General features: G+C 44.9%; 1 protein-coding gene across 4 annotated transcripts in view; it reads left to right on the top strand.

Annotated features, from left to right (window-relative positions):
* elovl5 (ELOVL fatty acid elongase 5) overlaps positions 1–16,847 on the top strand; it is a 154,218-nt gene that overhangs the window by 112,296 nt on the left and 25,075 nt on the right. For all 4 annotated transcript variants that reach the window (XM_052024417.1, XM_052024419.1, XM_052024416.1 and 1 more), the window contains 2 exons: positions 6,895–6,972; positions 14,906–15,077. In XM_052024417.1, the coding sequence (XP_051880377.1) occupies positions 6,895–6,972; positions 14,906–15,077 (250 nt within the window). The remainder of the gene's footprint in view (positions 1–6,894; positions 6,973–14,905; positions 15,078–16,847) is intronic.

Genomic DNA, 16,847 nt, shown 5'->3' with positions numbered 1-16,847 from the left:
TTGAAAACAAAGATTGGAATTTTAAATGGAGGAATTGTTTAACTGGAATCTTTTGTGGTTCTGGGTTGCCACAAGTGATAGGTGGCATGGAAATGCAAACCTGGCACTGCATCCACAAACCCATTCATTTGAATTATAGTTGCTTAACCGTGTGGAAGAACAGCAAGAATATTTGCATTTGGTTTAACATTTCTCATTTTTTATAAAGTACTTTATAAACGTTGTTTCCATTTAAATTTTAAACCTTTTAATCATTTGCAACGGCTTGTTTCATTTTGAATAGTTTTAAATGCTTCCGATCTGAAAGCAGTGAGAAAAGCCTGACCAAAGACAGCAAAGCCAGGGTTGGGGATTCACCATCTCCCCACGCTTCCCAAAGGAGATGGGGCTTACTCTGCCCCACCCACCTCACCCTTGACATCACTCAGAGCCCTTGCACCCCACGGGACCTTGTTGGTCAGGGCTAGGCTGGACATCATGCACAATGTAAGCGGTGGATGTGGGATATAGGAACCACATGGAAGGCTAGTCTAGAAGGTTAGGTCGCATGGAATTCAGAGAGAGCCAGCTAAGTTGCTCACCCTGCTGTAGGAAAGATGTTATTAAACTGGAAAGAGTGTAGAAAAGATTTACAAGGATGCTGCCAGGACTTGAGGGACTGAGTTATAGGGAGAGGTTGGGCAGGCTAGGTCTTTATTCCTGGGAGCGTAGGAGACTGAGAGGTGATCTTATAGAGGTGTATAAGATCATGAGGGGCATAGATAGGGTGAATGCACTCAGTCTGTTTCCCAGAGCTGGACTATCAAGAACTAGAAGGCATGGGTTTAAGGTGACAGGGGAAAGATTTAAGAGGAAATGAGGGGCAACTTTTTTACACAAAACGTGGGATCCATGTGGAACGAGCTGCCAGAGGAAGCGGTTGAAGCAGGTACAATTACGACTTTTAAAAGACAGTTGGGCAGGTACATAGATAGGAAAGGTTTAGAAGGTTATGGGCCAAGCGCTGGCAAATGGGACTAGCTTAGATGGGGCATCTTGATCAGCATGGACCAGTTGGGCCGAAGGGCCTGTTTCCGTGCTCTTGAGTTTCCGACTTTAAGACTCCATGACTCTTAAGTGGATACAGAATTGACTTGACGGTAGGAAGCAGAGGGTGATGTTGGAAGGTTGTTTTTCAGACTGGAGGCCTCTGGCTAGTGGTGTGCCTCAGGGGTCGGTGCTGGGCCCATTGTTGTTTGCATCGCTATCAACGATTTGGATGAGAATGTACAAGGTTAGCAGGTTAGCAGATGACCTTAAAATAGGAGGTATCATAGAAAAAGAAGAAGGTTATCAAAAATGACAACCTAGGTAGGTGGGCCAAACAATGGCAAACGGAGTTCAATCCAGATAAGTATGAGGTGTCGCTTTTTGGGAAGTTAAACCAGAGTAGGGCTTTCATGGTGAACGGCGAGGCCCTGGGGAGTGTTTTAGAACAGAGGGACCTACGAGTACCAATACATAGTTCCCTGAAAGTAGCGTCACAGGTAGACAGGGCGGTGAAGAAGGCATTTGGCACGCTGGCCTTCATCAGTCAGGGCGCTGAGTTGGAACATTACGTTGCAACTGTAAGAAGGTGAGGCCACACCCAGAAGTATTGTGTCCAGTTGTGCTACAGTTTTGCTAACCCTGTTACAGGAAACATGTCATTAAGGTGGAGAAAGTGCAAAGAAGATTTACGAGAATGGTGTCAGGACTTAAGGGCCTGAGTTATAGGGAGAGGTTGGGCAGGCTGAGACTTTATTCCTTGGAGCGTAGGAGACTGAGGGGTGACCTTATAGAGGTGTATAAAATCATGAGGGGCGCAGATAGGGTGAATGCACTCAGTCTTTTTCCCAGGGAAAGGAAATCAAAAACTAAAGGGCATAGGTTTAAAGTGAGAGGGGAAAGATTTAAAAGGGACCTGAGGGACAACTTCTCCATGTGGAGAGTTGTCAGGATATAGAGTGAGAACTGGTTGAGGCAGGTACAATAACAACATTCAAAAGACACTCGGACAGGTACACGGATAGGAAAGGTTTGGAAGGATATGGGCCAAATGCAGGCAAATGGCACTAGAAGGAGCGGCTCTCGTTTTTGGGGCAGGCACGGTGGTGCAGTGGTTAGCGTGACGCTATTACAGCCTCAGCGACCCAGGTTCAATTCCGGTCACTGTCTGTAAGGAGTTTGTACGTTCTCCCCGTGTCTGCGTGAGTTTCCTCCGGGTGCTCTGGTTTCCTCCCACATTCCAAAGACGTACGGGTTAGGAAGTTGTGGGCGTGCTATGTTGGCGCCGGAAGCGTGGCGACACTTGCAGGCTGCCCCCAGAACACTCTACGCAAAAGATGCATTTCACTGTGTGTTTCAATGTACATGTGACTAATAAAGAAATCTTGTCTTACCTTAGATCAGATGGGCATCTTAGTCAGCATGGGCCAGTTGGGCCGAAGGGCCTGTTTCTGTCCATATCACTCCATCACACTGACTCACTGACACTCAGCAATGTATGCATTATGAGGAGAGACTAAGGGAGCTAGGGCTTTACTCTTTGGAGAGAAGGAGGATAAGAGGAGACATGATAGAGGTGTACAAAATATTAAGAGGAATAGATAGAGCGGACAGCCAGCGCCTCTTTCCCAGGGCACCAATGCTCAATACAAGAGGGCATGGCTTTAAAGTAATTGGTGGGAAGTTCAAGGGAGATATCAGAGGGAGGTTTTTTACCCAGAGAGTGGTTGGGGCATGGAATGCGCTGCCTGGGGTGGTGGTGGAGGCAGGTACATTGGTCAAATTCAAGAGATTACTAGATAAGCATATGGAGGAATTTAAAATAGAGGGATATGTGGGAGGAAGGGGTTAGATAGTCTTAGGCGAGGTTTAAAGGTCGGCACAACATTGTGCGCCGAAGGACCTGTATTGTGCTGTACTGTTCTATGTTCTAAAATATGAAGAGGTCAACAGCTGTCCCGACCTTTGTCCAGGTTATGATTAATTAACACACCGTGTATTAAACTACCAGTGAAAACTCAGTAAAATTATGAGATGTATAAAATTATAAGCTACCTAGATAGGGTAGACCGTACTAAACTTTTCTCCAGAACAGGGGAGTTTATAACCAGAGCGCGAGGAGTAAGAGGTTTAGAGGGGTCAAAAGGAGAACCTTATTCACCCAGAGGGTGTTTGGAGTTCAGAATGTACTGCCCGAGGAGCTGGTGGAGTCAGAGACTCTCCCAACAGTTGAGAAGTATCTAGCAGGCACTTCAGTCACCAAGGCATCGAAAGCTGTGGACCAAGTGCTGGTTCATGGGATTAGTATAGATGGGTACTTGATGGTCAGCATGGATATGGTGGGCTGAAGGGCCTGTTTCAGGACTGCATGACTCTGTGACCTTACAACAAGGAGAAGAAGTTTACAGCTGCATTTGAAATTTCTTTGCACCATTACCCACTCTCTCCTCAGACTACAGGAACTGGCACTAATAAAAAGGCACATCTCTTCAGGCCCACACATCATACAAAAAACCCGTCAGACATTAAAATAAACTCTGGTTTCAGTTGTCAAACATATTTCTCACAATGTAAGTACGTGATGAAATAAGTGTGTGGGCTGGGGCCTTTCCAGGAAGAGGGTGGAACCAAAATTTAATCCCAGAGTGAGATGGTTTGGATTAGCTCAGTTTTTCACGGAACACAGTTCCAGTGCCCAGCCATGAACGTTATTCTATTCTTGGACACTCATCCATGTGCATGTTTTGTCAGTACTTCCATTGGGGCATACCGCTTTGTCTAACAGTGACTAGGTTTAAACCCGACCCGCATGCCTCTTGCCATTACGTCTGTCAAAATGTTATGCCTGGATTGCGTGGTGGAGGCAAAATCACTGGGGGCTTTTAAGAGGGACTTGGATGGGCACATGAATGAGAGGAAAATGGAGGGAGATGGGCATTCTGTAGGTGGGAGGGATTAGCTACGTCGGCACAACATTGTGGGCTGAAGGGCCTGTTCTGTGCTGTACTGTTCTATGTTCCATGTTCTATGTTCTATATGTTAATAGATTCTTATGCATACTTGCTGAAGTAATTGTTTCTGAATTGTTCTATTACCTCCCAGTTCTGTGCCCACCTCTCTCAATATTCCCTCTTTCACTTTCTCCAGCCCAGAGTATTATTGTCCAAAAGACTATAGACATGTAGTGAATTCTCTGTTACCGTCCCAGCCCCCTTTGTTATCCCCAACTTCTCTCTGCAGCCTTTCACACATCAGATCTCCTCCTTCTTTGTTCAGCTCCCTGGGGCTGCCCATTGTGTAGATCTGTTTAGTTCTTGTACATCAGCTGTGGTTCTACGGGCAGCTTTGGCCACTTGGAGGCAGGAGGGTTGTTGGTTCAAGTCCCACTTCAGACGCTAGAAGGTTAAGGATCAGCGTGGTTAGCCAATGCAGTACGGAGGCTGACTGAGGTACTGCCTCCTAGATAAGAGGTAAAACCGAGGCCACATCTGCCCTCTCAGGTGAATATAATAAACTTGGTGACACTATTTCTCAGAGTAGCTCAGACTCTTTCTCCCTCCACAGATGCTGCCTGACCTACTGAATATCTCCAGCATTTAGTTTCTACATCTTCAGTTTTATTTTGTTTTGTTTTTGAGTTACCCCTGGTGTGCTAGTCAGTATTTAAAGACCCCACCCACCCTGGATATTCTCTCTTCTCCCCCCCCCCCCCCAATCAGGCAGAAGATACAAAAGCCTGAAAGCACGTACCACTAGGCTCAAGGACAGCTTCTATCTCGCTGTTATAAAACTATTGAACGGTTCCCTAGTATGATAATATGGACTCTTGACTCCACAATCTACCTCATTATGACCTTGCACATTATTGTCTGCCTGCACTGCACTTTCTCTCTACCTGTAACACTTTATTCTGCTTACCTGCTGAGTTCCTCCATTATTTTGTGTTCATTACTTTATTCTGCATTGTTATTGTTTTCCCTTGTACTACCTCAATGTGCTGTTGTGATGAAATGATCTGTATGGATGGCATGCAACACAAAGTTTTTCACTGTACCTCGGTACATGTGACAATAATACACTAATTTAACAATTTAATTTATTTTGCTCTGCTGAAGCAGGTTATCTGGGCATTGTTGTTCATGTGCATTTGCTTTGCATTGATTGACTGTCGATGCTTCATATAACACAAGCCTCAAATATTTCATAAAACTCTTTGGGATTTACCTGAAAAAGACATGGAAGTCACTATATAAACTGAAGACTTTTTAATTTCTGTTATTGTTGTGTATTCCAGTGACGGCTTCTCTCAATATCCTCCCCCTGTACCCCCTTCCCCTGCCCTCTCCCACCGAAAACCCTGGAAGATTTTTATTCGTGAACCCCTTTCTCTTACCGCGTGTTTTTGCCCGGCAGCGCCAGCTGCTTCACGTATGTGTTGAGCAGCAATGGCCACGGGGAGATTTAGTGGAATTGCTCAAATCAGAGAGGTTTAGCTGAGACAGAGAGCGAGCAAGATCATAGAACGTAGAACAGGGTCAGGCGCTTCAGCACACGATATCTCTGCCGAGCATGATGCCAAATTAAATTATTCCCTTCTGCCTGCACATAATCCAAATCCCACCTTTCCCTGCATGTTCATATGTCTATCTAAAAGCCTCTTGAACGCCTCTATCGTATCTGCCTCCACCACCACCCCTGGCAGCGCATTCCAGGCACCCACCACTCTCTGTGTAAAAAACTTGCCCCACACATCCCCTTTAAAACTCCCCCCTCTCACTTTGAAGCTATGCCCTCTAGTATCCAACATTTCTGTTGAATAATGGGCAAAAGATTCTGACTGTCTACCCTATCTCTGCCTCTCATAATCTTATAAACCTCTATCAGGTCTCCCCGCAGCCTCTGACGCTCCAGAGAAAGCAACACAAGTTTGTCCAACCACTCCCTATAGCACATACTCTCTAATCCAGGCAGCATCCTGGTGAACCTCTTCTGCACCCTCTCCAAAGCCTCCCCATCCTTCCTGTAATGGGGCGACCCGCATTTACCCGCCTTCACCCACCACTGTCTGTGAAAAAAAACATGCCCCACACATCCCCTTTAAAATTCCCCCCTCCCACATAAAGCTATGCTATCCAGTATTCAACATTTCTGTTGAATAATGGGCAAAAGATTCTGACTGTCTATCTACGCCTCTCATAATTTTATGAACCTCTATCAGGTCTCCCCTCAGTCTCCAGCACTCCAGAGAAAACAATCCAAGTTTGTCCAACCTCTCTTTATAGCTCATACCCTCTAATCCAGGCAGCATCCTGGTGAACCTCTTCTGCACCCTCTCCAAAGCCTCCACATCCCTCCTATAATGGGGAGACCAAAACTGTGTGCAATACTCCAAGTGCGGCCTAACCAAAGTTTTGTACAACTGCAACATGCTTAAAGTAATCAGTAAAGAAAGGCAGTGAGAATTTTTTGTTATCTGCCATGAAACAGCGGTGGAACCAGATTGTTAGTTGTTTTCTACAGGGAATTGGATCTTGGACAATAACACATCACACATTTGTCAATCCAAACATGTGGCCTGTTGATGTTCCAGACTTAATTTGTGTCACTAGGATTTTGAGATTGCAAATACTGTTGAGAAACTAACTCTTAAGTCGGGTGGAACCTTGCAATGGATTGAAGGATTGCCTGTAGTTTGCTGAGCTTGCTGGGATAAATTCCTTTTCATGTTAACCTGGTGCTTGTTCTATACTCTGGAGTGTTGGCATTTTATTTTCCTCTTGAAGCTCTTGAAAAAAAGACCATTTCTTTGTTATTTTAATTTGAGGTAAACTTTCAGTGACTACAAACCATGTCTGTTTGTTTCCTCAGCTGGTGAGAGGTGTTTGGGATGGAGGATACAGTATTTTCTGCCAGGATACCCATAACGCTGGTGACGCTGATCTTAAGGTAAACTGAGTTACAGCTATGCTACGTGAGAGTGGATTTGTTCCTGGGATGATGACTTGAAAAGATAATATTAGGATTGCAGCCATTTTTGGTGCTTCCTTTTACTTAATCTTGTTTGAATTTTAAACGACTTCTTGAATATTGTTTGTAAGGAGGAAATATGAGTGCATTTGCATCTGAATTTTTCCACTGCTGTTGTACAATAAAATGACTAGATGTTATTAGATGGAATTCTATGTTGACCTGGCACCCAAAAGATCTTATAATGCCCAGACTCTGGCCTGGGATTTAACTGTTTGAAAGATATTTCTCTCTTTATTTTGCAATCTCTGAGAGCAGCGAAATCCTTGGATGTATTATGAAGAATATAACTAGTCACTGAGATGGCGCAATGGAGATACAGGAGACTGTAGATGCTGGAATCTGGAGCAACACACAACATGCTGGAGGAACTCAGTGGGTCAGGCAGCATCTGTGGAGGGAAGTGGACAGTTGACATTTCGGGTTGAGACCCCTCATCTGGACTGGCATCACCTTCAGAGATCTCCCCTCCACAGTCTCCAACACCGCACAGCCTGCTTCTACCTCCAGTCCAGATAGAACATAGAACAGTACAGCACAGAACAGGCCCTTCGGCCCACAATGTTGTGCCGACATAGCTAATCCCTCCTACCTACAGAATGTCCATATCCCTCCATTTTCCTCTCATTCGTGTGCCCATCCAAGCCCCTCTCAAAAGCCCCCAATGAATTTGCCTCCACCACCCTATCAGGCAACGCATTCCAGGCATCCACCACTCTCTCAGTAAAAAACGTACCCCTCACGTCTGTTCTGAACCTACCCCCTCTCACCTTAAATACATGCCCTCTGGTATTGGATCGCTCAATAATGGGAAAAAGATATTGCTTGTCCACCCTATCTATGCCCCTCATCATTTTATACACTTCCAACAGATCACCCCTCAGCCTCCACCGCTCCAGAGAAAAGAGCCCAAGTTTGTCCAGCCTCTCCTGATAGCTCATGCCCTCTAATCCTGGCAGCATAGTGGTAAACTTCCTCTGCACCCTCTCCAAAGCCCCGACATCCTTCCTGTAGTGAGGTGACCAGAATTGCACACAATGCTCTAAATGCGGCCTAACCAGACTACTGTAGAGATGCAGATGAAGGTCTCGACCCAAAATGTCGACTGTCCACTTCCCTCCACAGACGCTGCCTGACCTGCTGAGTTCCTCCAGCACTTTGTGTGTTGTATTGAGTTAGCACAAGCAGCGACTGTTATAGCGAGATGCAGCATAGAAACAGGCCCTTTGGCCCATTGAGTCTGCACCGACTTTCAACCACCCACTTACACCAATCCTACACCAATCCCATTTTATTCTCATCAACTCCCCCCAGATTCTACCACTCACCTACACACCAGGGAGGAACCTACAGTGACCAATTAACCTACCGACCACACGTCTCTGGGATGTGGGGGGAAACCGGAGCACTCAAGGGAAACCCACACTAGTCACAGGGAGAACCTGCAATCTCCACACAGACAGCACAGACCTGGTCAGGGGTGAGCCCAGGTCACTGCAGCTGTGAGGCAGCGGCTCCCCTCACCATACTACTGTGATTGTGAAATAAGGAGATGGCGCAAGGTTGTTGCCAAACAGAAATGCATGAATTTAATCTGAAAACCACAGTAAAATTTTCATTTTCTTTTCACACTGTTACATCTTAGCACAAAAGAAGAAATTTCATCTTTGCCTCGAAGAATCTAATGTCTCCAATTTAAATAATCCATCTTTTGAGATTAGCATTGAATTCCTCCTTTTATTATTTTTTTTGCATAAACCATACACTGGATACAAAAGTAAAATCACCATTAGATATGCTTCATTTCTGTACCATACAGTTTCAGTGAAAATCCACCTGTGAAATTTAATTAGGTTAAAAAAATAAATATTATTATAAAATATGTTGGATTTTCAGACCTGTTTGAATTTTCTCTGAAGCCTGGAAATTACAGTAGTTATTTAGCTTATTACTTGGCCATCAAAAGAAAGAAGAATATGCAGAATATTGGAATTGGTTTATTATTGTCACTTGTACCGAGGTACAGTTAAAAACTTGTCTTGCATACCGATCGTACAGGTCAATTCATTACACAGTGCATTGAGGTAGTACAGGGTAAAACTTAGAGTTAGAGTACTGTGTCCAGTTCCGGTCGCCTCATTATAGGAAGGATGTGGAAGTGTTGGAAAGGGTGCAGAGGAGATTTACCAGGATGCTGCCTGGTTTAGAGAGCATGCATTATGAGGAGAGACTAAGGGAGCTAGGGCTTTACTCTTTGGAGAGAAGGAGGATAAGAGGAGACATGATAGAGGTATGCAAAATATTGAGAGGAATAGATAGAGTGGACAGCCAGCGCCTCTTTCCCAGGGCACCAATGCTCAATACAAGAGGGCATGGCTTTAAAATAATGGATGGAAAGTTCAAGGGAGATATCAGAGGAAGGTTTTTTACCCAGAGAGTGGTTGGGGCATGGAATGCGCTGCCTGGGGTGGTGGTGGAGGCAGGTACATTGGTCAAATTCAAGAGATTACTAGATAAGCATATGGAGGAATATGTGGGAGGAAGGATTAGATAGTTTTAGGCAAGGTTTACAGGTCGGCACAACATTGTGGGCTGAAGGGCCTGTATTGTGCTGTACTGTTCTATGATTCTATGAAAACAATACAGAATTCAGAATAAAGTGTCACAGCTACAGAGAAAGTACAGTGCAGGTAGACAATAAGGTGCAAGGTCATAACGAGGTAGATTGTGAGGTCAAGAGGCCTATATTAACATATACTGTATGCTCCCAATCCCTTATTGCTGCTTCCAAAAGCCTTCCCTGTGTTGCAATGGTTTCATAGGAAATGCTGTGCATTAGTCCTCAGCAAGAGGAAGTGGTGATAGTTTAAGGTGCTTAATCACTGTGCCCTCCTTTGTAGCTGTGACAACTCACAGAGTGCACCCTTGTGCTCAAGTTTCTGTGCAACATTTTAACTTAAACAAAACAGTTAAGAGCTAGCTTTAGTTTGTTGATACTCTGAGGCTGTATTAAAAAACCCAATGCTCTTCTCATCTTTTTATGGCCCAAGTAATTCAGTTTAGAGGTGCCCATGAAGCAGTGCCTCGTACATAATCAGAAGGGTGCTTCAGGAAAGGCCCAGTTAAACATTGTTTCTGTTTGCACCAACGTTCTTTGATGTTGGCCTCAAGTCTTTAAGCTGCCAATGGCCAAGATACCAAAAAGGTCCCCAACTGGATTCATCATCTACCTCGATGTTTCTTTGTTAATATGGTCTGTAGGGTAAGCAAGTCACAAGTCTCCTTAATCTAGATGACTTTTGAGTCATAGAGGTCATGGAGTCCTGCACAGAGCAGACACAGGGCCCTTAGCCCACCATGACCATCAAGCAGCCATTGACACCAATTTATTTTCCCCACATTCCCGCCAATTCCCCTGGATTCTACCTCTCACCTCCACCCTGGGACGTGATTCACAGCGGCCAATTAGCCCACTGAGCCACGTCTTTGGGATGTGGCAGGAAATCAGAGCACCACTGGAAACCCCATGTGGTTGCAGTGAGAATGCGCAAGCTCCACACAGACAGCATCAGGGGTCAGGTCTCTGGAGCTGTGAGGGAAACAGGTCTCTCAGCCGGGCCACTATGCAGCTCATAGATTCATCTCTCCTAGTTGGTATAGAACATAGAACAGCACTGCACAGGAACAGGCCCTTCGGCCCACGATCTTGTGCTGAACTAATTAAATGCCCAACTAAACGAATCCCTTCTGCCCACACAATATCCATATCCCTCCATTCTCTGCACATTCATGTGCCTATCTAAGAGCCTCTTAAACACCTCCATCGTATCTGCCTCCACCACCACCCCAGGCAGCGCATTCCAGGCACCCACCACTCTCTGTGTAAAAAACTTGCTCTGCACATCTCATAGAACATAGAACAGTACAGCACAGAACAGGCCCTTCGGCCCACAATGTTGTGCAACATAGCTAATCCCTCCTACCTGCAGAATGCCCATATCCCTCTATTTTCCTCTCATTCATGTGCCCATCCAAGCCCCTTTTAAAAGCCCCCAATGAATTTGCCTCCACCACCCTATCAGGCAACGCATTCCAGGCATCCACCACTCTCTCAGTAAAAAATGTACCCCTCACGTCTGTTCTGAACCTAACCCTCTCGCCTTAATTGCATGCCCTTTGAACTTACCCCCTCCTTTGAACTTACCCCCTCTCACCTTAAATGCATGCCCTCTGGTATTAGACATTTCAACCCTGGGAAAAAGATACCGGCTGTGCCTATGCCTCTCATAATCTTATAAACCTGATAGAAGTTTGATCTCCCCTCAGCCTCTGCCGCTCCAGAGAAAACAACCCAAATTTGTCCAAGATCCACTCATAGCACATGCCCTCTAATCCAGGCAGCATCCTGGTGAACCTCTTCTGCACCATCTCCAAAGCCTCCACATCCTTCCTATAATGGGGCGACCAGAATTGAATGCAATACTCTAGATGCGGCCTAACTAGAGTTTTATAAAGCTGCAATATAACTTCCTGATTTTTGAACACGATGCCTTGACTAATAAAGGCAAGCAGGCCATATGCCTTCGTTACCACCCTACCAACCTGTGCAGCCACCTTCAGGGAGCTATGGGTTTGGACTCCAAGATCCCTCTGTACATCAACACTGTTAAGGGTCCTGCCATTAACAGTGTACTGTCCCTTTACATTTGATCTCCTCACATTTACCCGGATTAAAGTCCATCTGTGTCATTTCTCTGCCCATATCTGCAACTGATCTATATCCCACTGTATCGTTTGGCAATCTTCTACACTGTTCACAACGCCACCAATCTTTGTATCATCTGCGAACTTACTAACCCACTCATCCATATTTTCACCCAGTTCATTTACATACATCACCAACAGCAGAGATCCCAGTACGGATCCCTGCGGAACATGACTTTTCTTTTTATCCTGCTCTCTCTAATTAACAGTCAGTTACTTCAGAGATCAGTTGAACCAGTTTCAAAAGCCTTGGGTACTGAAATGCAAAGGAGCTGAAGTTTGCAAGTGGAATATCACTGTCAGCTGCTGCGATACTGAGCCTTTACCCCCTGCAGTTGAGGGTGAATTTCCCTCCCACTTCTCCACATTGAAGCACGAGTTGTCCATTATTCAGAGGAATGACAGGTAAATGAGTCCACAGTTGCTGCAGCAAGACCAGTAGATCATTGGTTGGGACCTCTGCCCAGTGACTGCCCAACCTTGCAGACTCAACATCCCATGCACTAAGGCGATTATGATCGCTGTCACTGGGATCTCCATGGCACCACCTGTTTCTGCTTCATTTTTCCTTGGCAGTCAGGTGTCCGTGCAGTCACCGGTTCTTAAATAGATCTGAGTGGCTCACACGTTCTGTGGTGTGTTTGTCACTTGAAACAATGCTGCTCGAATGGTGATCTTGGAGGTGGGGGGAGGTGAAGGGGAAACAGGTTCTGCAAGAGCAGAGTCTGCCGTTGCTGTAACAAGGTCAGTAAATAACTGCCTGACCTCGGCATCACAGACTCTTAACCAGAGCAAATGTCTGCAGGTGCCAGAAGCAGGAAATGAGTAGATCTGCAGAGAGCAGCTTGCAATGAGTCACCACGCTCCAGTTCTGTCTTACATAGCCCCGCCACCTTACATAGCCCCGCCACCTTATGCTCATTGTCTGTAGACAGAGAAACAGTTTCAGGCCGATGATCTCCTATCAGGAGCAAAAAACAAACTGCAGGAGGAGCTCAGCAGGTCAGGCAGCACCTGTGGAAAGAGATGGACAGTCAAAATTTTGGGTCGAGACCGTTCAGAATTGGTAGAGAGGTTATAAACACATTCAGAACAAGGCAGAAGGTGCAAAAGGCTATCATAATAAGCTCAGTTACAATGCAAATAACTTCCTAAATCCAACAGTTATGGAGAAACAATGTTCTAACTCCGAAGTAACACCACAGAGTGCTGGATATACTCAGCTGGCGAGGCAGCATCTGTGAAGAGAGAAACAAGAATTAATGTTTCAGATTGATAATTTGGGACATGAGCTGTTAAGTAGTTCGAGCATTTTCCATTTTAATTCCCGAATTCAGGCTATGTGCATGAGTTTTTACAGATTTGATACAACAATTGGCTTCAGCCTCATAGCTTTCCTCCAGTCACTCACTCCCCTGGCTATCTTCTGACGTATAAATGCACACATTAACTTTCTGAACAAATGCTTTTCATTGTGAACAAGCTTGACATAATCAGTTTGTCAGACTGGAGAAATTTCAATTCCATTTGAGATCAGTACATGACAATTTGTTGTCTGGCATCTCTCCAACAAGCTAATTACCTTTGTGGATTACCTGTACATGTGACAAGCACCCAGGTTCAGCAGCTTTGCCACAGATTTGGCTGGCTGTCTGTATCCTTGGGGATATTGACTCACGTACTGTCACTTGATACCAGCTACTCAGAAGGGCTAAAAATCAGATTATCATTTCCTTCACTGCCTTCACATTGTACTTCAGGTCAGTCTGGGTTCTCTCAGTGCTTGAAGGGCTGGTCTGTGCTGTAATCGTTGCTGGGCAATATTACTGGAGCTCTTGTGTGATTGGCTGGAAGTTATAAGACACAATCATGAGCAAGTTTTATTACCCAATGGAAGATTCCAATTTGGATTTCTGTTGCTGCCCATTGGGAAATTTCTAGGCTTCTTTGAACTTATAATTAATTGTGCTAAACTTCTTATACCAATTCTGGTTTTACCACTGGAAAATCTTCTAAATTGTTCTTGAGAAACATAATGGTGCAGTAGTTTAATACAAAGTCAAGGATATATTCTAGTAATCAGAATACTGTCCTTGCACGCAATGATTAACTGCAGGGTTTTGGTTTGATATTAAATGCCACAAAAACTTATTTTGACTTCGATGTTAGCCTTGTGCTATTACTGGGAGCATTGAGATGATTTAGTATGCCATATATGTACTGTGTAGTGTCGTTGTTTTCACAGAAGAACCTGAAATAGGTAGTTGTATCTTTTGTTTGTTTTAAATACAAGCCTTAGAATCATCAAGTCATACAGCAGGGAAGCAGGCCCTTCTGCCCAACTCACCCATGCCGACTGTGTTGCCTAGTGAGCTAGTCCCATCTGCCCGCGTTTGGCCCATGGCCCTCTAAACCTCTCCTATCCATAGACTTATCTAGATGGCTTTTAAAAGTTGATAATGTGCCCGCCTCAACCACTATTTCTGGCAGCTCATTCCAAATACGTGCCGCCCTTTGTGTGAAGAAGCTACCTCTGACGTCCCTTTTAAATCTCTCGCCTCTCATCTTAACCCTATGCCCTCTTGTTTTTAGCTCCCCCTCCCTAGGGAAAAAGACTGTGTGCTTTCACCCTGACTATGCCCCTCGTGATCTTATACACCTCTATCAGGTCACCCCCTCAATCTCCTACTTTCCAGGGAATGAAGTCCCAGTCTGCACAACCTCTCCTTGTAACTCAGGCCCCCAAGTCCAGGCAACATCCTGGTAAATCTTTTCTACACACTTTCTAGTTTAATAACATCTTTCCTACAACAGGGTGACCAAAACTGTGTTATTTAATAGAAAGATTTTATGCTTGATCTCACCAAAGCTTCCAATGGCTGTCAAAATGACACAAGCAGTCTGATGAAGTGGAATGATGTGAAGCCATGGAGTTTGCCAGATTACAGGAAGATTAATGCCATTTGTCCCATGATGGTTTGCAACCTTCCTCACCAATTGATGTGCATTTAGACTGCCGATGAATTGATGTTTATGGTGATGCATCCATGTTAAACTACAGTTGAGCGTTATTCCCTCTTTTCCACAGGTTATCCGTATCCTATGGTGGTACTACTTCTCTAAAGTCATAGAGTTCATGGACACTTTTTTCTTCATTTTACGAAAGAACTACCATCAGATCACTATTCTGCATGTCTATCACCATGCCACCATGTTCAACATCTGGTGGTTTGTTATGAACTGGGTGCCCTGTGGTCACTGTAAGAGAGATAACCGTCTTTTCTCTTTTTAGGTGCTTTTATTTCGTCTTTCGAAGGGCAACTAAACCCAAGTATATTGGGATCTTCAACTTTAACCTTGGCTTAATGTCGTACTTGGAACCTAGCTCCTCAGATATTCCACTGTCACATTTTTCTACTGTCCGATCATTACCAATTTTAAAATCGATCTTGCTGTGGCAACAAGCAAACGTATTCAAACTCCTCAATGCAAATGACTTGTCAGCAGCTAGATACCTTACCTGTAAAACCATTGAAACCGTCCAAGACCTTAAAATCCCCAGTTAGAAGATTAAAACTATCCTTATGCTGACTCTACAGGAAGGTTAAAATTACCAAGTCCGAGCTAAAAAAAATCCCAGTTCTAATAAAGTCAGCGACTTTAATCAAATTCATACTATAAGTGTCTGCACCTTCCTCAGCAGGAGAAGTCTTAAAGCTGTGCCTTTGGCAATAACAGCATTTATGCACGTAAGCACGTCCTGTAGCTCATAGAGTCATAGAGCAGGGAAACAGGCCCTTCGGCCCAACTGGTCCATGCTGACCAAGATTCCCATCTAAACTAGTCCCATTTGCCTGCATTTGACCCAAATCCCTCTAAACCTTTCCTATCCAAGTACTTGTCCAAGTGCCCTTTTAAATGTTGTTAATGTACCTGCCTCACCCACTTTCTCTGGCAGCTCTTTCCATATACTGACCACTGGGTGAAAAAGTTGCCCCGAAGTTTCCTATTAAATCTCTCCCCTCTCACCTTACACCTTACATGTCCTCTAGTTCTTGATTCCCCAACCCTGGGAAAAAGACTGAGTGCATTCACCCTATCTATGCCCCTCATAATTTTATACACCTCTGTAAGATCACCCCTCATTCTCCTTCACTCCTGCTCAACCTCTCTCCATAACTCAGTCCTTCGAGCCCTGGCAACATCCTTGTAAATCTCCTCTGCACTCTTTCCAGCTTAGCGGCATCTTTCCTATAGCAGGGTGACCAAAACCAATCATAATATTCCAACTGTGGCCTCACCAACGTCTTGTACAATTGCAACACAACATCCCAACTTCCATACTCAGTGACGAAGGCCAATGTGCCAAAAGCCTTCTTCACCACCCTGTCTACCAGCGACACCACTTTCAGGGAACCATGTACTTGTACTCCTAGGTCCCTCTGTCTACAACACTCCCCAGGGCCCCACCGTTCACTGTGAAAGTCCTACGTTCATTAGCCTTCCCAAAATGCAACACCTCGCAGTCATCTGATTAAACTCCAGCTCACCGACAGGAAGTTCACAGAAATTCAGGGCCTTAACACTGTGGCTCGCGTTTCTTGTGGTAGGTCACAATAAGGGAATTCTTTACAGAGGGGGGTGGGTACATCTTTGTATGGTGTACTGTTCAGGTGAGGCCTGATTGAGTCTCACTGTATGTTTGGGCTAAATGAGAGCTTCTCGAGAGCAGGCGAGTTGAGGTCAACTTAAGAGTTTAAAGAGCAAATGTTCTGGTTTAGGAAACAAGCCCAGTTTGAACATATCCATCACTGGAAGTGGGGTAACCTATGGGTGATCAGTGCCCTTTTGGGAGGCAAATTTATTTAAATATTATAATGGACACTGTGCATTCATTGGATGGCACGGTGGTGGACACCAATAGCTGAAGCATTCACAGCCACCTTTCACCAGAAGTGTTGAATAGACGTCCCACCTCAGCTTCCCCACCACCACAGAAACCAGGGGTGCCACAGTGGCGCAGCGGGTAC

This window comes from Pristis pectinata, chromosome 10 (assembly GCF_009764475.1).
Source record: "Pristis pectinata isolate sPriPec2 chromosome 10, sPriPec2.1.pri, whole genome shotgun sequence".
Lineage (NCBI taxonomy): Eukaryota > Metazoa > Chordata > Chondrichthyes > Rhinopristiformes > Pristidae > Pristis > Pristis pectinata.
The sequence above is the reverse complement of the archived record's forward strand: the minus strand, read 5'-3'. Positions and strand labels throughout refer to the sequence as shown.